Source organism: Taudactylus pleione, unplaced genomic scaffold, assembly GCF_031769625.1.
Source record: "Taudactylus pleione unplaced genomic scaffold, aTauple2 ptg000138l, whole genome shotgun sequence".
NCBI classification, from domain to species: domain Eukaryota; kingdom Metazoa; phylum Chordata; class Amphibia; order Anura; family Myobatrachidae; genus Taudactylus; species Taudactylus pleione.
Window position 1 is genome coordinate 10,396,548 of NW_028284540.1, and position 26,646 is coordinate 10,423,193.

The 26,646-nt window shown below is 46.0% G+C and overlaps 1 protein-coding gene across 1 annotated transcript in view; it reads right to left on the reverse strand.

Annotated features, from left to right (window-relative positions):
• LOC148522834 (kelch domain-containing protein 10-like) overlaps positions 1-26,646 on the reverse strand; it is a 65,708-nt gene that overhangs the window by 11,424 nt on the left and 27,638 nt on the right. The window contains exon 4 of the mRNA XM_088473648.1: positions 26,390-26,469. Within this exon, the coding sequence (XP_088329774.1) occupies positions 26,390-26,469 (80 nt within the window). The remainder of the gene's footprint in view (positions 1-26,389; positions 26,470-26,646) is intronic.

Sequence of the window (26,646 nt, forward strand, 5' to 3'; positions counted from 1 at the left end):
GCACATGCGACCACAATAAGCCGTACACTCCATAGAGCTGGGCTTTATGGAAGAGTGGCCAGAAAAAAGCCATTGCTTAGTGATAAAAATAAGAAGACACGATTTGAGTTTGACAAAAGGCATGTGGGCGACTCAAATGTATGGAGGAAGGTGCTCTGGTCAGATGAGACTAAATTGAATAGACTGAGATTGAACTTTTCGGCCACCAAGGAAAACACTATGTCTGGCGCAAACCTAACACATCCCATCACCCCAAGTGAAACATGGTGGTGGCAGCATCATGCTGTGGGGATGTTTTTCAGCATCATGGACTGGGAAACTGATTTGAGTCGAGGGAAAGATGGATGGTGCTAAATACAGGGATATTCTTGAGCAAAACCTGTTTCAGTCTGCCTGTGATTTGAGACTGGGACGGAGGTTCACTTTCCACCAGGACAATGACCCGAAGCATACTGCTAAAGCAACACTTGAGTGGTTTAAGGGGACACATTTAAATGTGTTGGAAAGGCCTAGTCAAAGCCCAGATCTCAATCCAATTGAGAAACTGTGGTCAGACTTCAAGATTGCTGTTCACAAGCGGAAACCATCCAACATGAAGGAGCTGGAGCAATTTTGCCTTGAGGAATGTGCAAAAATCCCAGGGGCAAGATGTGGTAAGCTCATAGAGACTTATCCAAAGCGACTTGCAGCTGTAATTGCCGCAAAAGATGGCGTACTGACTTTAGAGGGGTGAATAGTTATGCGCGCTGAAGTTTCCTGTTATGTTGTCCCAAATGTTGTTGGATTCACAATACAAAAAAAAACAACTTCACAGTTGTAGGCACGTTCTGTGAATGAAATGATGCACACCTTCAAACAATCCATTTATATATATAAACACACACACACACACACACACACACACACACACACACACACACACACACACACACACACACACACACACACACACACACACACACACACACAGTACCAGTCAAAAGTTTGGACACACCTTCTCAATCAATGGATTTTGTTCGTCTAAATCATTTTCAACATAGTAGATTAATACTGAAGACATCAAAACTATGAAAAAACACGTATGGAATTATGTTGTAAACAAAAAAGTGCTAAACAAATTAAAATATGTTTTATATTTTAGATTCCTCAAAGTAGCCCCCTTTTGCTTTGATGACAGGTTGGCATTCTCTCAATCAGCTTCATGAGGTAGTCTCCTGGAATGGTTTTGAATTAACAGGTGTGTCTTGTCGAGAGTCAATCTGTGGAATTACTTGCCTTCTTAATGTGTTTGTGTTGTGCAGAGGTAGGGTTAGTACACAGCGGACACCACTATTTGACTACTGTTGTAATCCATATTATGGCACTAACCACTCAACTCAGTAAAGAGAAACGACAGTTCATCATTACTTTAAGACATGAAGGTCAGTCGATACGGAAAATTTCAAGAACTTTGAATGTATCCTCAAGTGCAGTTGCAAAAACCATCAAACGCTATAATGAAACTGGCTCTCATGAGGACCGCCCCAGGAAAGGAAGATCAAGAGTTACCTCTGCTGCAGAGGATAGGTTCATTAGAGTTACCAGCCTCAGTAACCGCTACTTAACAGCACCTCAGAATAGAGACCACATAAAGTCTTCACAGAGTTCAAGTAGCAGACAAATCTCAACATCAACTGTTCAGAGGAGACTGCGTGAATCAGTCCTTCATGGTCGTATTGCTGCGAAGAAGCCACTACTGAGGATGAACAACAAGAAGAAGAGAATTGTTTGGGCCAAGAAGCACAAGGAATGGACATTAGACCCTTTGGTGTGATGAGTCCAAATTTGAGAGGTTTGGTTCCAACCGCCGTGTCTTTGTGAGACGCAGAGAAGGTGAGCGGATGGTTTCTGCATGTGTTGTTCCCATTGTGAAGCATGGAGGAGGAGGTGTGATGGTGTGGGGGTGCTTTGCTGGTGACACTGGTGGTGATTTATTAAAAATTCAAGGCACACTTAACCAGCATGGCAACCACAGTTTTTGGCAGCGCCATGCCATCTGGTTTGCGCTTACTGGAACCATCATTTGTTTTCCAACAAGAAAATGACCACAAACACACCTCCAGGCTATGTAAGGGCTACTTGACCAAGAAGGAAAGTGATGGATTGCTGCGTCAGATGACCTGGCCTCCACAATCACCCGACCTAAACCCAATTGAGCTGGTTTGGGATGAGTTGGGCCGCAGAGTGAAGGAAAAGCAGCCAACAAGTGCTCAGCATCTCTGGGAACTCCTACAAGACTGTTGGAAAACCATTCCAGGAGACTACCTCATGAAGCTGATTGAGAGAATGCCAAGAGTGTGCAAAGCTGTCATCAAAGCAAAACGGGGCTACTTTGAGGAATCTAAAATCTAAAACATATTTTGATTTAACACTTTTTTGTTTACAACATTACAAAATAATTCCATATGTGTTCTGTCATAGTTTTGATGTCTTCAGCATTAATCTACTATGTTGAGAACAATTTAAATAAACAAAAACCATTGAATGAGAAGGTGTGTCCAAACTTTTGACTGGTACTGTGTTTTATATATATATATATAATCACCATAAGTCCGGCTCTCCCTGGTATCTGGTAACTTGGCCCGGTGCCCGCGAGGAGAAGGTAGGTATTGGACATGAAGTCGCGGCACTCAGGGTACTTGAAAAAAGGCAAATTTAATGCGACATCATAAATAGCAGCAACGTTTCTGTGCCCACAACCGGCACTGTCCTCAGGCTGAAGAACACTGAACAAAATCTTACCTTAAATAACACCCGTGAGACATGCAAACGCCCTAGCCAGAAGCGGGACCATTCACCCGGGCCGGCGGCGCTTGAGAGTGACGTCATCACTCACAACATCATGTGCCCATCACCAAGGTAACAAGACAAAACAAAACAAAACAGAGCGCTACTGCTCTACTATGTATAACGAATGAATGAAATACAATATAAATACAAATAACATAGCAGTATATACTGCAGAGCGAGACAAACTACATAAGCAAATAAGTCTGATGGTTAAGATATACAGTGCCAATTGGAGGCTAAATAATAAGTAGATCAGCATAACTTAAATAAAAAACATCAATGTAAAAAATGTAAATACAGAAGTTACATAGCATAGGGCTAGCAAACTCAATATAGATATCCCAATCACAGCCAATACTCAAATAAAGTGTTGTAAGCCTAGATGCTCATTAAGTCCCTTGGGAGCAAGAGTCCCTAAAACGAAAAATCCAGCGACTTTCCAATTGAAGAAGTTTTAAACCGCGATCACCGCCCCGCAAAGATTGAGGGACGTGATCGATCATCTGGTAACGCAGAGTAGAAAGTGGATGTGGAACTTGGCCAAAATGTCGTGCCACCGGTTGCTCGCTATTGCCACTCAAGAGAGCTGCTCGAATGGCAGATCTGTGAGCAGCCATACGTTCCTTGAAGGAACGTTCGGTTTTACCGATATAAGAAAGCCCACACGGGGAAATTATCTGATAGATGATAAATTTTGAATTACAAGTGAATCTAAAATTTATAGAATATTTTTTACCAGAATGTGGATGATTGAAAGTATCCCCAGGGATTAGAAAACCACAGGTGGTACACGTACATTTGATACATCCTTTCTTTCCAGTCAAAAAATGATTAGGCTTTTGAGACAATGAGGTGTGAACATCGGGTTTAACTAGAAAATCTCTAAGATTACGCCCTCTTTTATAACTATCCATTAGTCTAGTATCAGCTAACTTAAGATCTGTGTCAGATTGAACTATGGGCCATAGATATCTGGATGTCTGGTTAATAAAGGAACTAGCAGTATTGTATTTAATAACCCACGGTAAAATGTTAGTATTAGAACGTTTACCATGCTTTTTTAATAAGTCCTCTCTATTCATACCAAGGACTTTGGTCTTGGTCTCATAGAGAAGTTTCTCATCGTATCCCCTATCCAAAAATTTCTGGATCATAGATTCCATCTGTACATCGGCAAGGTTGGGATCAGAGGTAATACGTCTAATACGTAAAAGTTGAGAAAATGGTAATCCTCTTTTGAGCAGGTAAGGATGGAAACTAGACATATGAAGCAAATGATTGCGATCAGTAGGTTTGGTATACAAAGAAGTTTCAATCTTGCCCCGATCAAGAGTGATCTGTACATCGAGAAAATTGACCGTGGTAGCACTGATAGAATACGTGAATTTTACTGGATGATTCAAGGCATTATGCTTATCCATAAGTAATTTAAAGGCGGACTCACTGCCACGCCAAAAAATCAGCAGATCATCGATATATCGTCTATAAAAGGCGATATTATCAGAGATATTGCTGTCAGAAAAAAAGACTTGATTTTCAACATCAAACATGTACGTGTTGGCGTACGATGGGGCCACACTGGACCTCATCGCACAACCAACACATTGCAAATAAAAATTACCATCAAAAATAAAAAAAGTTATTATGCAAAACCAATGACAACAGATCAATAATCAAATTGATGTTGGGCCCACTATACGTGGGATTATCAGTTAATAAACGCCTCATGGATAAAAGCCCTTGGTCATGTGGTATCACAGTATATAGACTAGTGACGTCAATACTGCCAAGTAAGATATCTTCAGTAAAAACTGGTAGTTCGTTGAGAGAATTGAGTAAAGACATCGTGTCCAGAAGATAGTACTGGTTTTGCTGGATACAAGGTTGGCATAGGGTATCCAAATAAGTAGCCAGCGGTTGATAGAGAGATTTGGTGTCACGGCCAGGGTATTTCAGCATGGCGCTAGGCGAGTGTTACCTGTGAGGTCATTGTGGCGCGGGCTGTCTGGTGGCGGAGCTGGTGTCTGGTGGGGGGCTTTGGCTGCGCGCGTTGTTGTGTGGGCCTGTTGTCACTCTGCGCTGGTAAGGCCTGGTGGCGTCTCCGTTCCATTTGGCATGGGCGCCGCCATCTTGCCTTCTGGCCATGTGATGCGGCTGGCCAATCCTGGTGAGTCACATGTTCCATCCGGCCAGTAACAGCACGGCATGGGGTATTTAGGAAGGGTCAGTGCCTTCCTTCTTTGCCAGTGCAACGTGTATCTCAGCCTAGCTGAGAGGGAGTTCTCTGTGCTTATCCTGTTCCTGTGAATTCGCTGTCTGCCAGTCTGCCTGTCAGCTCCTAGCTCCCACTGGACTACCCCGCTACCTCCTTCACCCTTGCCCATACCTGAGTGCCTGAGCCTGCTGACATCCTGCGCTTCAGTTCACTACCTGCAAACCTGGCTTGTTTATTTTCAGTTCACTATCTGCAAACCTGGCTTGATTATTTTCAGTTTCACTACCTGCACACCTGGACAGCTCTAATTGTTTCTACTTGGACATTAACCCTTTTGCTCCCACCACAGAACTCTTGTGCACATTTATATATTCCTGGACTTTTATTTACTGCCACATTATATGTCTACTCAAGCACTTATTAAAGATCCTAGTTTTATTTTCAAATCTACTTCTGTGATCGCTGCTGCTACCACCCCGGGTCCACAAACAACCCAGAACATAACATTTGGTGGCCGCAATGATAGGACGTCCAGGCGGTTTGTCAAGAGTCTTGTGTACTTTAGGGATGACATATAATAAGTGTACAATGGGATATGCAGGGATCAACGCAGACATTAAATCAGTTTCCTCTGATTTAATGTCTGCGTTGATCCCTGCATATCCCATTGCACCCTTATACAATGGGATAATTAAGCAGGTAAAAGGTCTGGAGTTGATTCTAGGTGTGACATTTGCATTTGGAATCAGTTGCTGTCAACTCTCAATATGAGATCCAAAGAGCTGTCACTATCAGTGAAGCAAGCCATCATTAGCCTGAAAAATCAAAACAAACCCATCAGAGAGATAGCAAAAACATTAGGTGTGGCCAAATCAACTGTTTGGAATATTCTTAAAAAGAAAGAACGCACCGGAGAGCTTAGCAACACCAAAAGACCCGGAAGACCACGGAAAACAACTGTGGTGGATGACAAAATAATTATTTCCCTGGTGAAGAAAAACTCCTTCACAACAGTTGGCCAAATCAAGAACACTCTCCAGGAGGTAGATGTATATGTGTCAAAGTCAACAATCAAGAGAAGACTTCACAAGAGTGAATATAGAGGGTTCACTACAAGATGCAAACCATTGGTGAGCCACAAAAACAGGAAGACCAGATTAGAGTTTGCCAAACAACATCTAAAAAAAAGCCATTACAGTTCTGGAACAACATGCTATTGACAGATGAGACAAAGATCAACTTGTACCAGAGTGATGGGAAGAGAAGAGAAGGAAAGGAACTGCTCATGATCCAAAACATACCACCTCATCAGTGAAGCATGGTGGTGGTAGTGTCATGGCGTGGGCATGTATGGCTGCCAATGGAACTGGTTCCCTTGTATTTATTGATGATGTGACTGCTGACAAAAGCAGCAGAATGAATTGTTTCGGGCAATATTATATGCTAATATTCAGTCAAATGCTTCAGAACTCATTGGACGGTGCTTCACAGTGCAGATGGACAATGATCCGAAGCATACTGCAAAAGCAACCAAAGAGTTTTTTAAGGCTAAAAAGTGGATGTTATGCAATGGCCAAGTCAATCCCCTGACCTGAATCCGATTGAGCATGCATTTCACTTGATGAAGACAAAACTGAAGGGAAAATGCCCCAAGAACAAGCAGGAACGGAAGACATTTGCAGTAGAGGCCTGGCAGAGCATCACAAGGGATGAAACCCAGCGTCTGGTGATGTCTATGCGTTCCAGACTTCAGGCTGTAATTGCCTGCAAAGGATTTGCAACAAAGTATTAAAAAGTGAAAGTTAGATTTAGGATTGTTTAGTTTGTCCCATAACTTTTGGCCCCTTAAAAAAGTGGGAGGCACATATAGAAACTGTTGTAATTCCTACACCGTTCATCTGATTTGGATGTAATTACCCTCAAATTAAATCTGAAAGTCTGCAGTTAAAGCACATCTTGTTTGTGTCATTTCAAAGCCATTGTGGTGGTGAATAGAGGACAAAATATGAAAATTCTGTCAATGTCCCAATATTTATGGACCTGACTGTATAAACGTGAAATTGATAACATAATAGAAATGGGTGTTTCGAATGGATGGATTGATGAACAAACAGCTGGGTTCTTGACACAGGATTTTCCTAAGATTCCCCTTTTGTATATACTGCCCAAAGTCCACAAGTCGCTTATTAACCCTCCAGGTACACCCATCGTCTCCTCAAGGGGTTCTTTAAGTCAAACCCTTTCACAGTATGTGGACTATTATTTGCAGCCTATTGTACAACAAACACCCTATTATGTCAAAGATACAACTGATTTCCTCAATAAACTAAAATCTTTTGGACCACCACCAGAACAGTGTCTGCTTGTAACACTAGATGTTAACAGCTTATATACAAACATTGATAATGTTGAAGAGATGGAAGCCATCAGAAGAGCAGTGGGTATGAGCCCATACTATAATGGTCCACCCAGTGAATTCCTTTTCTTACTTATGGAGATTATCTTGCATAAAAATTATTTTTTGTTTGATAATGTTTTTCATTCAACGCAGGGGGTACTGCCATGGGATCCAATATGGCTCCGGCCTACGCAAATCTGTATACATGTATAACTACGAGGTCAAGCATATTAAGTCAAACCAGCATTATTCGCAATATATAGCATTCTATTAGCGTTATGTAGACGACTTATTTTAATTTGGACTGGCAGTGCCCTTGCATTGACAAGTTTTGTTGATTCTTTAAATTCTCTGCCTAGTTCTATCAGGTTCACGTATTCCTGCAGTCCGCACAGTATTTCATTTTTAGATGTGTCTGTTGCGATTGAAGCAGGAGAATTCAGCACAACTATTTTCAAGAAATTGACTGATAAAAATACACTTTTGCTGGCCAGTAGCTTCCATCCTCAACCCTTGAAAAAGGGATTGCCTTACTCACAAATGGTGAGAGTTATAAGAACTACCTCTAATATTGAGAAGATCCCAGAGGCCCTAAAAAAGATGGGTCAAAATTTCATCAATAGGGACTATGATGCCAAAGAGGTTCAGGGGGCTATTCAAAAATGTATTAAACTAAAAAGAGAGGACCTATTAATACCCAAGATTAAAGTGGATGAATCTGAGAGAATGATAATGTCAAGCACATATTCAATCACATCCACGTTGATGAGGAAAGTGATCATTAAATACTGGTACATTTTACAGAGTGATCCCATAGTGGGTCCTTTTTGCCAACAAAATCCGCTATTTTGTTACAAACGCAGCACCAATCTGAGAGAACGTATCACAGATATAAGTCCAAGGGTCAGTACATGGGGTAACTGGCTGTCACCGAAAATTGGAGCCTTTAAGTGTGGCGGATGCATTAACTGTCGGCATTTACTGGTGGGAGAATCCCTTCGTCATCCTGTTACGGGCATATGTTACCAGCTCCGACACCGATTAACTTGTTAATCAAAATATGTGATATACTTAATTGTATGTCCATGCAAAAAACTTTATGTGGGTAAGACCATATTGCATGGTCAAGGAATGCATTGCGCTCCATAGGTCCTCGATTAAAAAAGCAGCCACCATGATGGACACCAGCACACCACCTGTAGCAAGGCATTTTATTCAACATGGCCACAGCATGAAGGATTTTGTATTTAAACCAATTGATTATATAACACCACTAAGAAGAGGTGGTGACAGACACAGACTGTTGCTGCAACGCGAATGTGAGTGGATTTATAAGTTGGTCTCAATGGCCCCTTTGGGTCTTAATGAGGAATTCACTCTCTCATCATTTTTGTAAGCTTTGAGTGAGACTGCAGGAATTAATATGTGTAATAAGTAAAAAGAGACATATAGAATATATAATGAGGAATTCACTTTTCTATCATTTTGTGTAAGCTTTGAGTGAGACTAGAAATATTAACATGTGCAGAAGGAAACTTTGGTTTGTTTGTGCACATTGTATTCCTTTTTCAACTTGATCCATTCTGTTAAAATGTGCACTTGATTTATTAGAATTGATGGTCATTTATATACACCAGTTAAGGTGGTATGGAACTATATTGGAAGTGTTATGTTTTTAGATTTTGCATTTTATACAGATTACAACTGTTCCCCCTTTTGTTTGTTAACAACTTTATACTGTTTCCCAATAGGTTTTTTATAACATTGAGATACTAGCCATCAACATGGGTGTTTAATAGATGGGACACAGAATGCATTTATTGTAATGCATTTTATTGTATGGGTACTTTTATTGTATTGGTGGGTATAATTGGTCCATTTTTTTTGTAAATATGTATTATTGCTGCTTCGTCCGATAAACAGCGCTGGAGGGCAGCTATTTGTGTTGAGTGCCTTCGGTTGCTATGGTGATGGGATGCTAACCGCTATGACTGCATTGGTTTAGGATGTTAGAGATTTGGTTGCTGCTTCCTGTTAGACGGAACCCTAAGGTTGATGGTTGTTGGTGGGGAAGCCAAAGGAGTTCCGCTGTGTCAGGCACGTCACTTCCGGTTTGGAGGAGGACTGCGTCTCACCATGTGGACCATGGGGTGATTGCGGTGGTATGTCTTTTTTGCTACAAAGCTGGTGTGCTGGTTTGTGCTGCCTGTTTCTTTGGATACAGTTTAAGCATGATTTTTGAATGATTAATTACCTTGCACCCATCATATGACATGAGGTGTGCGATTTTCTATGGACTTATATATATATATATATACACACACATACATACATATACACACACACAATATTTGTGAGGTCTGTCACATACTGTTGTGTGCTGCACTGTGCCATATTTAGGCAGCAGGTCCCTGCAGCTTACCCAAGCATAAGACAGGACCAGTATATTGCTTCCCTGCTAGTATTAGTACATACTTGTGGTTGCATTGTACCCAGTGCCATATTGTGTGTTATCTTACTCTGCGGAGATGTCCAACAAGGGTAATTAACACATTTCTGCACCAATTCTGCAATGCAGATTATGTACTGCAGGTTTCAGTAAGTAGGATTTGGTTCGGAATGGGTTATGTGTGAGGTGTTATAATCCACCAGGTACCTCAAACCCCCCTGACATTGGTACAGGAGCCCCCTTGGGCGATCTTTTTTCAGATGCTGGCCTCCATTGCGGGCCTTCTAGCGGTCCCAGCTGCTTTTCCTCCTATGGGGTTACCACAGCAGCCTGTCATTTCGCTCGCAGGGACTACCGCTAATTATGCAGACCCCTCCTGAGTCACAGCAGGCTGTCATTCCGACACCGGGATTACCACAGGGTATACCTCCACCATGGGTGGATGTTTTCTCTACTTCAGTGCAGAGTCTGGCAGTTTCCTCTACGGCCATTCAGACCATGTTTCAGAGTGAGAAACCTGTACGGCCAGCTAAGCGTCCTGTGTTGTCATCTCAATCCACACAGCTATCAGAGTCTGAGATGTCAACTGATGATGGAGAAGTGGCTGACGCTTCTAACCCAGATTCCCCTTTGCAAGAGGCAGAGACTAAGTCAAGGATTAATATTAATGCCTTGGTGCGTTCGGTCAGATCCGTATTGGTTATAGAGGATGACGAGCCAGCCCCTAAATCCAAACAGCCTCTGTTTAAACAGATAAAAGGTGACTTCGGCAGTATTCCCTCTGTCAGATCAGCTAGTGGATCACACTGTGCAGACATAGCACAGTGTGTAAGGGCTTCTATGGGAACCGATATATATTGAACAGTACATATGATGCGACCTCCAGATCCCGACCGTTGCAGGAGCATTAAAAGCCGTTTATCTGCTAATGCTCCTGCATCGGGACAGCGTAAACTCCTATACAATCCAATGGCTGTTCTCTCGATATTGGATGAACGGCCCGATGATAGTATAGGTGTACGCCCATCTTATGGCTATAGAGAGTTGGGGCAATGCACTTGAGGACCTTCCCCTCGGAAGCTCCGGAGAATCAGCTGTCACTGGTTGGCCACGTCCAGGATGCGGCTGCATATATCAGTGAGGCCGCTCTGGATGCTAGTCTACTGACCTCCAATGTCTTGGCTGCGGCCATGTCTGCTTGCCGTTCCCTGTGGCTGCACTCTTGGAGCGCGGATGCCAATTGTAAGAAAGGCCTGGAGGCCTTACACTATAATGGGGAGATTTTGTTTGGTCCAGACCTGGACAAGATTGTTGACACGTTGGGAAAATCAAATTCTGATTGTCTGCCTTCAGCATCTGCTCCTTCAAAGTCTCCAACCTCCTTTAGGTCCTTTCATCCCCAAGGAAAATTCAAAGGGCAGTCCTTTCCTAGACAGGCCACTGCCAAGAAGGCCGCCAAGCCTAAGAAACGGACCTGGAGCACAAGACGTCCTGCCTCCAAGCCGGAGGATAAACCCTCAGCCTGACGGGGCGGGCCTCCCTCTGGGGGACCCCAGAGTGAGAGGCCGACTTCTTCAGTTCGCCCAGTGCTGGTGTCAAACCACAAAGGACACTTGGGTAAGAGAAGTGGTCTCTCAGGGGTACACCCAAACGACCTCCCCACCAGTTTTTCTGCACAGGTCCTCCTTCGGTCAAGAACAAGGCCTTCCAGATCCAGAGAAATATACGGTCCTTGCTGTAAGCAGGGGCAATTGCACCAGTTCCACTATCTCAATGAGGGACTGGTTATTATTCTACTCTTTCTTGTTCAGAAACCGAATGTGTCTCATAGGCCTATCCTCAACCAAAAATCTCTGAACAAATTCCTCAGGGTGCCCAGGTTCAGGATGGAAACCTTGCGCTCCATCATACTGGCTATGGAACCTGGGGATTATATGGTCTCACTGGACATTCAGGACGTATCCCTACAGGTTCCCATAATGCCTTCTCATCAGCGTTATCTATGGTTTGCTATACTGCAGCAACACTTCCAGTTTTGGGCGCTGCCCTTTGGCCTATCCACGGCTCCAAGGGTATTTACCAAAATTATGGCTGTCATGGCGGCCCATCTGCGGCGTCAGAGTATCTGGCTACTACCATATATGGATGAGATCTCCATGCTACAGCAACGAGTACGCCAGGTGTCAGTCCACTCGGCGATGCAGGTTCTAGGATCCATGGTGTCCATCTTCGACATGGTGGAATATGCTCAGTTTCATTCCAGGCCCCTGCAGGGGCTGATCCTCTCGGTGGAGCAGATAACCCCACCGGATCAGGGCTCAGATGATGGTGCACTCTCCAGAGGTGCGCCTGTCTCTGTCCTGGTGCTACTGACGTCTCAGCTAACCAAGGGTCGCCCCTTTTGGATCCCGGACTGTACACTCCTAACAACGGACGCCAGTCTCCGGGGCTGGGGCGCAGTGACTGGTCCACACTCCTTTAAGGGCCGGTGGACAACGGTCGAGGCATCCCTGTCTATTAACATATTGGAACTTCGGGCTGTGTACAGGACCCTCATGATGGCAAAGCACATTCTTCACGGAAAACCCGTGCAGGTTTAGTCCGACAACGCCACCACAGTGGCTTAAATCAACCACCAAGGAGGCACTCGAAGTTGGGCAGCAATGACAGAAGTGTCACGCATTCTGACATGGGCAGAATCTCATCTCCTGGCCATTTCGGCGGTGTTCATTCCGGGAGTTCTCAATTGGGAAGCGGACTTCCTCAGTCATCACAACGTGCATCCAGGGGAATGGTCTCTTCATCAAGAGGTATTTCAACTACTAGTGGACAAGTGGGGTCTCCCAGAGGTGGACCTCATGGCCTCCTGACACAATCACAAACTGCCAGTGTACGGGTCCAGAACAAGAGATTGCGAAGCAAACTTGGTGGACGCTCTGTCAGTGAAATGGACCTTCTGGTTTGCGTACCAATTTCCTCCAGTCTCCCTGCTTCCTCGGGTTCTTCGGAAATTCAAGCAAGACGGAGGCATTGTCCTGCTGGTGGCTCCAGCTTGGCCCAGACGTCATTGGTACTCAGATCTTCGGAGTCTCTCCATCGACGCTCTGTTCCTGCTGCCTCAACGTCTGGACCTGGATTGTCTGTCTTTGACGGTGTAGCTCGAGACATCCCTCCTAAGGTCCAAAGGATTCTCTAGTTCTGTCATCAACACGATGCTTAGAGCTCGTAAGCCTGCTTTTGCCAGGATCTACCACAGAGTGTGGCATGCATATTTCCGGTGGTGCCGTACTAGAGATTACGACCCTCAGGCATTTCGGATTTCCAGGGTCCTGGCGTTCCTTCAAGCTGGATTGGACCTCAGCCTACTCCTGGCCTCTTTGAAAGTGCATGTCTCTGCACTGTCAGTGTGGTTCCAACGTAGATTTGCTCTGCTCCCGGATATCCACACCTTCCTCCAGGGTGTCCTCAGGATTCAACCTCCCTTTGTCCCCCAAGTGGCTCCTTGGTATTTTTGACAGTAGTTCTTCGGGCCCTCCAGGCTCCTCCATTTAAATGACTAGATTCGGTAGAACTTAGGTGGTTAACAGCTAAGACTCTTTTTTTTCTTCTGGCTATTGCATCTGCAAGGAGGGTGTCAGATTTGGGAGCGTTCTCCTGTCACTCTCCCTTTCTGATATTTCACCAGGACAGGGCTGTGCTTCGCACTCGCCCTGAGTTCCTTCCTAAAGTTGTTTCTAGTTTCCATATTAATCAGGAGATTATAGCAGCGGCCTTTCAATCACCAGACCTCTTGGCAGGTGAGACCTCCTTGAATGTGGTCCGCTCCCTCAGGATTTATGTGGACCGTACCAGTTCCCTTCGGAAATCAGACTCCTTACTTGTGCTCTATGGTTTTCACAAGAAGGGATGGCCAGCCAAACAAACAAACAATGGCTAGATGGCTTAATATGACTATCTCAGAAGCTTACACGCAGGCGGCCCTGCCTGTTACAACTTCTGTTAATGCTCATTCTACTCGGTCTGTGGGTTCCTCGTGGGCAGCTCACCGTGGCGTCTCGGCTGTTTAGCTTTGTACGGCGGCCACGTGTTCTTCTGTTCAGACCTTTCTAAGGTTCTATGCCTTTGATACCTTCGCCACTCAGGATGCTTCCTTTGGGCGTCAGATTCTCCTCTCAGCGCAGGAGCATCCCCACCCTTAAAATGGACTGCTTTGGGACATCCCCAAGGTCTCCCTGTGGAGCCTAAGGACCCTGCAGAAAAAAAATGAGAGTTATGGTAAGAACTTACCTTAACTCTCTTTCTTCGAAGTCCATAGGGTCCAAAGGGCATCCGCCCTGACGCACCTGGCTTCATATGGGCTATATTGCTGGGCATCGGTTTCCAGTCTCCTTCTCTGTGAGAGTGTGTTTCTTGAGTGTACAAGTCTTCCTTCTTTCTTATCCTCCTCCAGCCTTTGGCTTATTACCAACTGAGGTGCCTCTGGCTCGGGGGCGGGGTATAGGGATGCATCCTGGGAGCTGAATCCGAACCTGTTGCCCGGATTCAGTTCCATCACCTACACCCCAAGGTCTCCTTGTGGACCCTATGGACTTCAAAGAAAGAGTGTTAACAAAGGTTAGTTCTTAACATAACTCTCATTTTGTCCCAATATTTGGAAATCAGGGGCAAGTCCCACCATGAACGAAAATAGGATCCAATATGGGTACAATGGCTCCAGCAGAGGTACAGTACAAAGACTCCTGGAAGATACGATGCAGACTTGAAGGAACCATATAGCAGCGTGAATAACTTCAAAATAATTTTTCTATAGGTTTGTATGAATGGAAGATTTATCCACCCAATATCTGATGTCCGCCCAATCATCTTGCTCAAGACAAATCCCCAATCTCGCTCCCAGATCTGCTCAAAAGTTTCCTTAAAGTCCGTGGGTGAGGGGGCTAATAGTATATAATAGTATACATCCCGATGAGGATGACGCCACAATGGGGTCAGGTAGGGTGCCAGTTCCAAACTCTGTAGGAGGGCTCTCACACAAGAGATTTCCTGAACCGAAGCTGGTCTCATATTCGGTGGAAGCAATGGGAGGAAACTTTCTAAATGATTCCTTACCAGGTCACTTTCAAGTAAAACACATATTTTACTACCCTCCACTGAGTGCCAAGACGCTATATGGCTCAACTGCGTTGCATACAAATATCTTTCAAATATGGGAAGCCCCAGACCACCATTAGATGCTGATGTTGCCAAGCAAGCCCTGCTGTATCTGTTTTTTTTTACTAGACCATACAAATGCGGCACAGTTACTGGATCTCACGTAGATAGGAAGACGGGACCGCAATTGGTATAGTCTGAAAGAGATATAACACCCTAGGTAGGATAGTCATCTTGACAAAATTAACACGGCCAGTCCATGAGATGCAAAAGGGGGCCCATCTAATTAAATCCCTTTTAATCGTGTGAAGTAGGGTGGTATAGTTAGCCTCAAATAACTGATCATGTGTTTTTGCGATATTTATCCCTAAATATTTAAAATATTTACAATGCCAAATATAATCAAAGATTAGCTCTAAAAGTTTCTTCGTAGTAGAAGAAAGATTGAAGCCAAAGCCTCTGATATAGTGTTGTTTACTTTGTGCGCTGAGCATTCACCATAGTCATGCAGTTCAGCTTGTATATTAGGGAGAGATGTCAAAGGTGATGGCAGGGTTAAGAACTCATTGTCCACGATAGAGAGAATTTATATTGAAACCCTTGTACCGAAATACTCTTTTTATTGTGATTGTCTCGAATGTGCCCGCCTAGAATTCCATGCTCAGGACATAAAGCAAAGGCGAAAGATGACAACCCTGCCATGTTCCATTACCAAAGCTAAAAACCGGAGAGGAAACTCTATTAGTCGAGACCAAAGCCGTCCGACCATGGTATAAGGCCTTTATAGCTGACTGAAAACTTGCTGCAGAAGCCATATGTCTGTAAGGCCTGAAACAAACAACAAAGATAGCCGGTTAAAGGCTTTTTCTGTGTCAAGAGACAACATGGTCGGTAACTTACGCTTATTGATATAGGAGATTAGGTTAATCTTCCGCCAGGTGTTGTCCAAGGTTTGTCTCATGGGCACAAAACCAACTTGGTCGGCATCGATCAAATGTAGTATGTATAAATTCAGCCTATTAGCCAAAACTTTTGTGACCAGCTTAATGTCAGTGTTAATTAGAGAAATCAGCCTATAAATGGTATGGCTAAAGGGGTCTTTTTGTGGCTTGGGTATCACAATAATGACAGATTTTAGCGAATCAGGGTGGAAATATTCCTCCTCTAGAATTTTGTTAAATAGTAAAGCTGAAAATGTTTTATAGTAGGCAGGCCGCCAGGACTTTGGTGGTTAATGTGATTTCCAGGCTAAATCCATGTTGTCATCAGTGATAAGGGAGAGTACAATTTAGAAAAGGGGAGTTATGGTAAAACTTACCTTCATTAACTCTTTCTTCGGAATTCATAGTGTCCACAGGGAGACATTGGGGTATAGGTGGTGAGCGACAAAATTTGTGGGTCCCAGGGACCCACCACTTTAAAAAAAATGGGGTCCTACCTGACCATTTCTGGGTTCCATCATAATTTATGCTTTAGAGCTCCCCATATGCCTCAGACCTCCCTACATGCCCCTAAAATGCAGATCTGATACCCCCAACAGCATCAGATATCCCCACAAGCCCCTTAAATGCATGTTTTAATGCCTCCATGATCTTTCAAGTAATATGACTTGTCTGTTCACAAAACCCATAGTGAATAAGTAGGCTTACCATATCATCCCTTTAAACTGGGACACTCATGGATTACACAGGTTCTGTGGCTCATTAAAACCAGGTGAAATCTAGGCATGAAGTCATCCAGTCATAGAACCTTTGCAATTAATTCACGTGTCCCGTTTTAAAGTGATATTATGGTTAGCCACTTTAGGTAATAGGCATGTTTATCAAAGGATAAATGCCCGGTCTTCACACATTATTTCGCACATTAATGCCCTTTACACATTATGCCACAGCAAAGCCCAGCCTTTACACATTATGCTATGCAGTAATACCCCTTACAAAATGATGCCGCACATTAATGCCCTTTACACATTATGCCGCACATTAATGCCCTATAGTCCCCCTATGCATTGCCCCTAGTAGCAGTCCCCCTGTGCATTGCCCCCAGCAGCAGTTCCCCCTGTGCATTGCCCCCAGTAGCAGTCCCCCCTGTGCATTGCCCCCAGCAGCAGTCCCCCCTGTGCATTGCCCCCAGCAGCAGTTCCCCCTGTGCATTGCCCCAGCAGCAGTCCCCCCTGTGCATTGCCCCCAGCAGCAGTCCCCCCTGTGCATTGCCCCCAGCAGCAGTCCCCCCTGTGCATTGCCCCCAGCAGCAGTCCCCCCTGTGCATTGCCCCCAGCAGCAGTCCTCCCTGTGCATTGCCCCCAGTAGCAGTCCTCCCTGTGCATTGCCCCCAGTAGCAGTCCCCCTGTGCATTGCCCCCCGTATGGCTTCAACCACCTATGCAGTCCAATGAAGGTATCTGCCCCAATAGGTGTGAGTGACCTGGGCATTAGGCCCAGTCCACTAAAGGGCAAATAGGTGGGCCCTCTAGTGACCTGGGCCTAATGCCCAAGTCACACAGCTATTTGGGGGGCATATACCTTCAATTGGGCCTAATGCCCCCTATGTTGCCCGGGCCTTGTGCCCGCCTATAGACCCACAGGCCTATTCCCTGAATTTATCCCACGGGCCTAGTGCCTGACAACCCTGGTGGTCTAGGAAGGAGTAAAATTCCGGTGGCCCAAGGCCGTCTACCGGTACGGTGGAAGAGACTGCGGGGCGGGAGCTTCGTTAGCTCTTTTGCTTTCCTTCCCCGCAGTCCTCTTCGGTCCTCAGCTGCAGTCTTCTGCCGCTGGCCCGTCCTGGCCAGCGGCACCGCCTCTTCCTTATTGATCACGCCGTCTTCTGGCCTCTTGCATGGCTAACGGAACTGTTGCCGTGCCGCTCTTCTTTTCGGGAGGTCTTCACTCCTCCCCTCCGCCGACGGACTGAACGTTCCCGCTCAGCGGCGTCTTTTCAAGACGCTTTGAGTGGGCGGGGTTATGATGCGGCGAGCCGCGATTGGCTCATCGCGTCTACCTTCTATTGGCTGCTGGACCGTGAGCCAAAAGCCAAACAACCGCCGCCGCTACTTGGCTTCCGTGCAGCAAGCTCCGTTCAGCTCGTGCCCGGAGCCAAGCTTCTCTCGCCGCCACTGGTGGAAGGGACCAGGCGGTCCCTTCACCAGGTACCCACCGCAGTGGCTTACCTGGCGCTGGGAACAAACACTGTCCCACCGCCGGGCACGGATGCTGTGCCGATGCTGGGATCAGACACTTGATCCCAGCTCGGCTTTCCACAGCAGCAGCCAATGAGAGTCTGACTCTCATTGGCTGCTCTAACAGACAGCATGTCAGTTTCTGCAGGGGGACGCGCTGTGCTGCAGCCAGCTGTCAGGGATTGGCCACAGCACAGCGCGTCCCCGAGGACCCGGCTACTTTAAAAAAGTGAGTCCCCAGTGCCCGATTTCGAGTAAAATACGCGCTATAGCGCGTATTTGCGAACACTGGGTGGGACCTGGAGGACCGGACACCAACAGCAAAGCTTTTCAAACCCAGATGCTCCGGTCCTTCCCCCTGTACACCGCCCATAGCCTGAGGGCACTTCAGTTTTGTTAACAAGCTCAAGGCAGGAGCAGAATAGGAGAGATGGAAGACTGGTAAACTGAAGAATCACAGTCTCACACAGAGAAGGAAACAAGTGATCAGGAGAAGAAACCCATAAAAGCTAGGAGCGTCAGGGCAGGTGCCCTGTGGACTTCGAAGAAAGACAATGAAGGTAAGTTTTACCATAACTCTGCTTTTCTTCTTCAGGGTCCATAAGGCTCCACAGGGAGACATTTGGGATGTCCCAAAGCAGTTGTTCAAGGGCGGGAACGCTCCTAAGCAGATAGGAGAACCCTATGCCCAAAGGAAGCATCTTGAGAGGCAAATGTATCAAAGGCATAAAACCTGAGAAAGGTGTGGACAGAAAACCAGATTGCTGCCTTGCATAGCTGTTCAGCGGAGGCACCACGCTGGGCTGCCCACGAGGGACCCACAGAGCAAGTAGAATGAGCAGATACTGTAACCGGCCTAGGAAGGTCAGTCTGGCCAGATGGATACGCATGACTATCTTACAGGCTTACACACAGTGTGTTATCTGGCCATCCTTTCTTGTGGAATCCATATAGGACAAAGATGGAAGTAGTGCGGTCCACGTAGATCTTCAGAGCACGGACCACGTCAAACGAGGCCTCATCTGCTGAGAGGTCTGGTGAATTAAATGCTGGAATCACAATTTCCTCATCCAGGTGAAAGCGAGAAACCACCTTGGGAAGGAAATCTGGGCGTGTACGAAAAACAGCCCTGAAGAAATAATAAAAAGGGGGTGCAACATGAAAGCGCACCTAAATCAGATACCCGACAGGCAGATGCTATAGCCAGAATAAACAGTCTTCGCAGTGAGTTACTTGACAGCCACTGATGGGGTTCGAATGGAGGTTCCAGAAGTGCTTGGAGCACCACTGACAAATCCCATGGAGCCACAGGAGGAACAAAGGGAGGTTGTATACGTAGAACACCTTGCATCAATGTGTGAACATCCAGTATAGTAAGAATTCTGCACCGAAACCAGATAGACAAAGCAGAGACCTGCACTTTCAGAGATGCTAGGCGGAGGTCTAGATTCAGTCCAGCCTGATGAAAGGCAAGAATTTGAGAAACTTTAAAGACTAGTTTCTTGGAGCACACCATTTGAAATACGTATGCCATATTCTGTGGTAAATTCTGGCTGGATTATGTGCTCTGAGCATGGTCTGGACCACAAAGCTGGAGAAACCCTTAGCCATTAGGAGGGATGTCTTAAGAGCCAAGCCGTTAAAAGACAGACGGGCTAGGTCCGGATGTAGACATGGACCTGGAGACATCAGGTCTACTCGTAGAGGAAGCTGAAGAGGAACGTCTATGGCGAGCCTTTGAAGATCGGAGTGCAAATTACGTCTCGGCCAAGCCGGAGCTATGAACAGTAATGTGCCCCACTCCTGTCAGAACTTTCAAAGCACTCGAGGAAGCAGGGATATTGGAGGGAAGAGATATGCCAAATGGAAGTTCCATTTCATAGACAATGCGTCTATGATTTCTGCGTCGGGGTCCTGTGTTCTTGTCCATATATTGGAAGTTTGTTGTTGTGTCTTGAGGCCTGTACTTGTACTGGCCTGCCCTGAAGAATATCCTGAGCCAGAGTGAGAGCTCTGTATATGGCTCGAAGTTCTAAGACATTGATTGGTAACTTTGCCTCGACTGCGGTCCAGCAGCCCTGGAAGAAGTGCTGGCCAGTCACTGCACCCCACCCTCAGAGGCTTGCGCCCGTGATGAGGAGAGCCCAATCCGGGATCCAAAAGGGACGACCCTTGTCTAAATGGAATGTCTGTAGCCACCAAGCTAAGGACAGGCGAACCTCCGGGGGGAGGCCAATCGTCTGGGATCAAAGTAGATGGGGTAGGCTCTGTAGATGGCTTGAAGTTCCAGGATATTGATTGGTAACACTGCCTCGACGGCCCTAAAAGGAGTGCTGGCCAATTACTGCACCCCACCCTCGGAGGCTTGCGTCCGTGGTGAGGAGAGCCCAGTCTGGGATCCAAAAGGGACGACCCTTATTCAAATGGGAAGTCTGTAGCCACCAGGTTAGGGACAGGCGAACCTCTGGGGAAAGTCTCATCATCTGGGATTTGAGCACCTGGAGAGGATCAGGTGTTGTAGGGGCCTGGAATGAAACTGGGTGAACTCCACCATGTCAAAGGTGGACACCAATGATCCCAAGGCCCGCATTGCAAAGTGAAATGACACATGGTGCTTGTGAAGCAGTCTGCGTAGTCTGTGCTGGATTGATGAAATCTTGTTCGCTGTTAGGAAGATTCTCTGAACTCAAGAGTCCAGGAGGGCTCCCAAATGTACCATCCTTTGAGATGGTGTTAGAGAAGATTTTTTTCCAGTTTATCAGTCAACTGTGCATTTGAAGAAAAGCAATGATTACCTGAAGATGGCAGTGAAGAGTCTCTGGGAAGCTGGCCAACAGCAAGAGATCGTCCGAGTACGGGAGCAGTCTGATCCCTTGATGGCAAAGAGAGGCCGCCATAACTGCCATGATCTTGGTAAAGACCCAGGGGGCTGTTGAAAGGCCAAACGGCAGAGCCTGAAATTGGTAATGTTGCTGTAGTATAGCAAACCTGAGATATTGCTGATGAGAAGGCGCTATAGGTACATGTAGGTAAGCGTCCTGAATGTCTAGAGATACCATAAAATCCCCAGGATCCATAGCTAGGTTAATGGAATGGAGGGTTTCCATATGAAACCTGGGTACCCTGATAAACTTGTTCAGAGATTTGAGGTTGAGGGTAGGCCGATGAGACCCATTGGGCTTCTGAACTAAGAAAAGGGTAGATGAATAGCCCTTGCCCCATTGTGAGGAGAGGAGCCAAATTATTACTCCTGAATTCAGTAAAGACTGAATGGCTTTTTGGAGCAGCAGGGCCTCAGTTGGGTCTGACGGAGGTCCTGTGCAAAAGAACTGCTGGGGGAGGGGGGGGTCGCCTCAGGAATGAGAGGGTATATCCGTGGGAGACCACTTCCCTTACCCAGGCATCTGACGTGGTTTGATGCCAAACCTGTGCAAATTGAAGTCAGCCTCCCACCCTGTTAACCTCCAGGGAGAGGGCCACCCCATCAGGCTGTAGGCTTGTCATCAGAATTGGCAGGTGGATGTCTAGCATCCCAGGCCTGTTTGGCCCTAGGCTTGGAGGCCTTGGTTATGTATCCTGCATAAGGCAGTTTTGATTCTGAATCTGCTTTCCAGGAATGTAGCCAAAAGAATACGGTGGGCCACTACCAAAATGACAGATATCCTGGAGGCCAGGAGAGCCGTATCCATAGCTGCTTCACCTAAGTAGGAGGCTGCATCACTAATGTGAGATATGTAGGACAGCTGTTCCTTGAAGCATCAAGGGGGACAGTCTCTTCTAGGGCCTCTACCCAACTCTCAATGAGTAATAGCTCCTGTAAGAGAGTATATAGATTTATGACAAGCTTCTATATGTCTTTCTGTGGTCTCCTTCAAGGAGGTTGCAGTATGAATGGGTAAGGTGGCATTTTTAACCAGACGGGTTACATAAGAATCCACTGCTGGGGGAACTTCCCATTTAGTACAATCAGTAGCTGGAAGAGGGTAAAAGGAACTGAACAGTTTTGGAATTTAAAACCTTTTACCGGGCATATTCCAAGCTTCACTCCTGTGATCAGATAGCTGGTCAGAGTGAGGAAACTCTGGTAAAACAACCTTTTGGCGCTTAAGAAGTGCGTGTTTTTTCTTAGGAGCAGGATCATCCTCTTCTATTTGTAAAACAGTTCTAACAGCTCTCACAAGAGCAGGTATATTTAGTTTAGAGGGCGGCTACTCTTCTCCTGAGACTGAGTCAAGAGTTAGAGAGATCTGAGTCTTCTGCCTCCCCAGATGATAGATCAGAATCAGATAACTGGGTGGACTGGGAAGATTACACAGCACGTTTAGGGGGCCTATTCATGATGTTAATTATCGGGGTCCGAAGCGACCCCGATAATTAACACTCTGACTCGCAGCGGCCACCGGAGCAATTCATCATTGCTCCGGCGCGGTGGCAGCTGATGCTCCTGTCGGAGCAGTGACGGCGGTGCGCATGCGCGACCTACAGGTCACATATGCACACAAGAGCCCCGACGTCCGGTGGAAGGATCCCTTATCGCAACCCGGACTTTCTTCCCATAGGGAAGAACGGGTAGCGATCAACAAGCAGGGGGCATCCGCCATCTGACGATGGCGAATGCTCCCGCAGTCAAGCTCCGAAAATATAATTTTCGGAGCTCGATGAATTCTGTCCCCATACTAGTGTATTGGGACAGTGGGCCATTCCGCAAACGGAAGTTAAGTAGGAGATATCTGTGAGGAATCAGTATTATTAACGGCCGGTGGTTCATATCCCGACAGCGTCTGCCTGACACAGGAGGAAATCCTGATCATCTAGAGAGGTAAGTATAACTAATCTAATTCCCCCCTCTAACCCTAACCCTTCTTTAGGGTGCCTAACCCTAACCTCCCCCCCAGTGCCTAAACCTATCCCCACCTTCCCTGTCGCCTAAACCTAAGTCCCCCCGGGGGGGGTTGTCTAGCCCTAACCCCCCTTCCCCTAGCCTAACCCTAACCTCCTGGGGGGGCTGCCTAACCCTAAATCCCCCCTGGGAGCCCTAAACCTAACCCTCCCCCACCCCGCGGCGGCGCCCAGCATCCCTTCGATCAGGATGCCGGGCGCCGGTCTCCCGGCGTCGGTAAAATGACAGGCGTCGGGATTTCAACGCCTGTCATTTAGCCCTTGCTGGGATTAAGTAGTCGGGAAGCCGGCAGTCAGCATTGCGTCCGCCGGCTTCCCCACTGCTTTCCATCTGTGATATCTCCTGCTTTACCTTCTTAATGAATAGCCCGATAATTTAATTTTCACACTTGCAGGTGAAAATGTGCTTTTTCACCTGCTTTTGTGAAAATTAAGTGATGATGAATAGGCCCCTTAGTAGTTTTAGTAGGTAAAGGCTTTTCTTTTTGTAGCATTTGCTGAAAAACTGTAGAGGTACAATATTAGCTAAACTCTGTACTGAGGTAGACAGTAAGTCTACCCACGGGGGAGGCAAAGGATTTGCAGGGATTACCAGCTGTGGCCATCCCATATGGGGACTGCTACTTGGTTTGCAAGTTTTGCCAGCATTTGTAAAAAGGCAGCCAAGGGTGGGTCCTGAGGGAGAGACACCGGGGCTGATGGGCCTGGGGCTGTGTACCAATTAATACAGAGACCAGGACTTTCAAGACACCAGAGTAGGAGCAGCATCAGGCTGCTTGTTATTCTTTCCTCTGCCAGCCATAGCCACAAGAATAACAAAATACACAGTTTGATACAGTGCAGTGAACACCCTGGATAATATGACATAGTGTAGTGTGCAACCGTGTTAATAAGTATGTGATAGCACTCACAAGTATCTGTGAAATGTGATGTACAATGAATCCCCTTCACCTTAGTATGTCAGGGTATAGTAGAATAAAAGGACAGTTATAAGCTGTACAGTATAGAAAGTAGACATTAGCGCTAGCACAAGTCACATACAAAAGTAGAAAAACATTACATTTATACAATGGACACTAAAATCAAGTACACAGACCACAGTGGTTGGTAGGATATAGCGCTGCATGACCTGGCCTGTGGGAGAGGTATACAGGTAGATTGGACCCAGTGTTCTCAGAGACCTGCTTGAAAAAAATGACTGCCGCAAGTCTCTGGGAGTGCGTAAGGTGAAGAGGAGCAGCCCAGGGAACACCAAGACTACAGTGGAATGTCGCCCTGAACTGGGGGAGGGGCTGCAGGGAAAGCACCTTCTCCCATTGCTGACATTAACCACCTGGTCCCCTGGCCTCCTTACATATGCTGCGGCAGTATGTTATATGCCCCGGTGTTCTAGTGGAGTCATGGGCGAAACAGTGTCCACATCAGCGCCTCCAGTCTGTCTCCTGAAACCGGAGGCAAGACTGAGCAACAATGCGGGTCCCCGTGAACGGGTTTCCGCCTTACCTGTCCCCTGAATGCCGGGCTGCAGCCTGGGGCCCTGGAAGCATGCTAGCTAGTCCCCATCAGAGCCCCGCTGGGAGTACCTAGCACAGGCTTAGTGTCACGGCACCTCGGAGGGGTGATGGGTCGGCAGCACAGACAGTCTGGTGCTGCTCACCCATTCTAGTAAAAAAAAAAAAACTGAAATAGATGAAATCCTAATATAAAAGCTTGGGCTGCTTAATGCAGTCCCGTTATAATGGTGGTCCAGCTCCTGCCGGACACCAACGAAACTGAAGTGCCCTCAGGCTGTGGGTGAGGTAGCCTGAGGGCGGGGTATAGGGGGAAGCACCAGAGCATCCTGGGATTGAAAAGCTTTGCTTTTGGTGCCCGGTCCTCCAGGTCCCACCTACACCCCAGTGTCTCCCTGTGGAGCTCTATGGACCCTGAAGAAGAAATAGCATTTCTGGACAACTTGGGAAGTCTAGATACTTTTGAGCAACCGAGAAAGGAGGAAGCCGTGCCTGGTGGGGTCCAGTAAGGTTATATAATGCTTGTTAGTTAAAAAAGAGTGATTAATGGCTACTGGGTCACAGTTAAGAGCAGCATTATTATCTCGAAGGCTTGCAATAGTCTGAGAAGCCCATTTAGCTTTTAATTGGGATGCCAACAGATTATCATTTATTTTTAAACTATGTTTGTTGGTTCTGATAAGAGAGTAAAATGTATCTAGAACTATTAAATAATTTATTCAGTCACACTTTTATATGCCGGACTATTGCAAATAATTGGCAACCACCAGACCATTCCAAATATTGTGAACTTTGCTAGAACTAAAAAATAAAAAGCAACCACGTATAATACAACGTACATTACTGTGTGCTGAACAATTTTACAATAGAAAAAAAAAAAATATATATATATATTTATAACTTTAGAAAAGAGGATGTGAACATACAGTTAAGTCTATAATAAGCTGAAACATAATAATAATTAACATACAGGGCATGGGGCCTGATTCACAGTTGTACATAAACCCAATGGTTTCCGCACAACTCTGATGTGTATCAATCGGCGCTACACTGCATATGTGCTGAGCATTGACTACAACGGCGGTCGCAGTTCCCCTCAAGCCGAAGCTGTGGCCATTTGGGCGCGGGGAAGGGGCGGTGATGGCCAGCGGTCTTGAAAATGAGGGCGTGTCGGCCCCATTATCAAGTAATGCTGAGGCCACAGTTTGCGTCTTCCTGTTATTTATTACCAGTTATTTATATAGCGCACACATATTCCGCAGCGCTTTACAGAGAATTTCTTACCATTCACATCAGTCCCTGCCCCAGTGGAGCTTACACTCTATGATCCCTATCACATGCGCACACACATACACACTAGGGTTAATTTGTGTTCGGAGCCAATTAACCTACCAGTATATTTTTGGAGTGTGGGAGGAAACCGGAGCACCCGGAGGAAACCCACGCAAGCACAGGGAGAATATACAAACTCCGCACAGGTAGGGCCATGGTGGGAATCGAACCCATGACCTCAGTACTGTGAGGCAGTAATGCTAACCATTACACCATCTGTGCTGCCCTGTGCTGTTCTGGGCGAGTAATGCCTGAATAAAATTTTAATACAATTGTACCTTTAAAACATTTCTGATTCATAGACAATATTGATCATGAGTTATCTGCTGGATATTAATTAGATATTTCCCAGTGATAGCAGGGGGCACCCTATAACACACTTTCCTCCTAAAGAACTACTCATGTCACATAAATAACAAACTATTCACCTCATGAGCCACCATGGAGTGTCCTTCCAGCTTATCCGGAGTGTGTCTGCTGCTTGGAAGCTGCTCCCATTGGCTAAGTGCTAAAATAAGAATAGAATCAATGAGTGGAGAGCAAACTATTCTGTTGAAGAGAAACTAACCTATATTGTAACATTCTGGTTAGCCAACAAAGACATCTCTATAAAAAGAATGTAAAAGATCTGTAAAACTATTTCATATGAGCTACATAGAGAATGCCACCATTATATAACACAGTA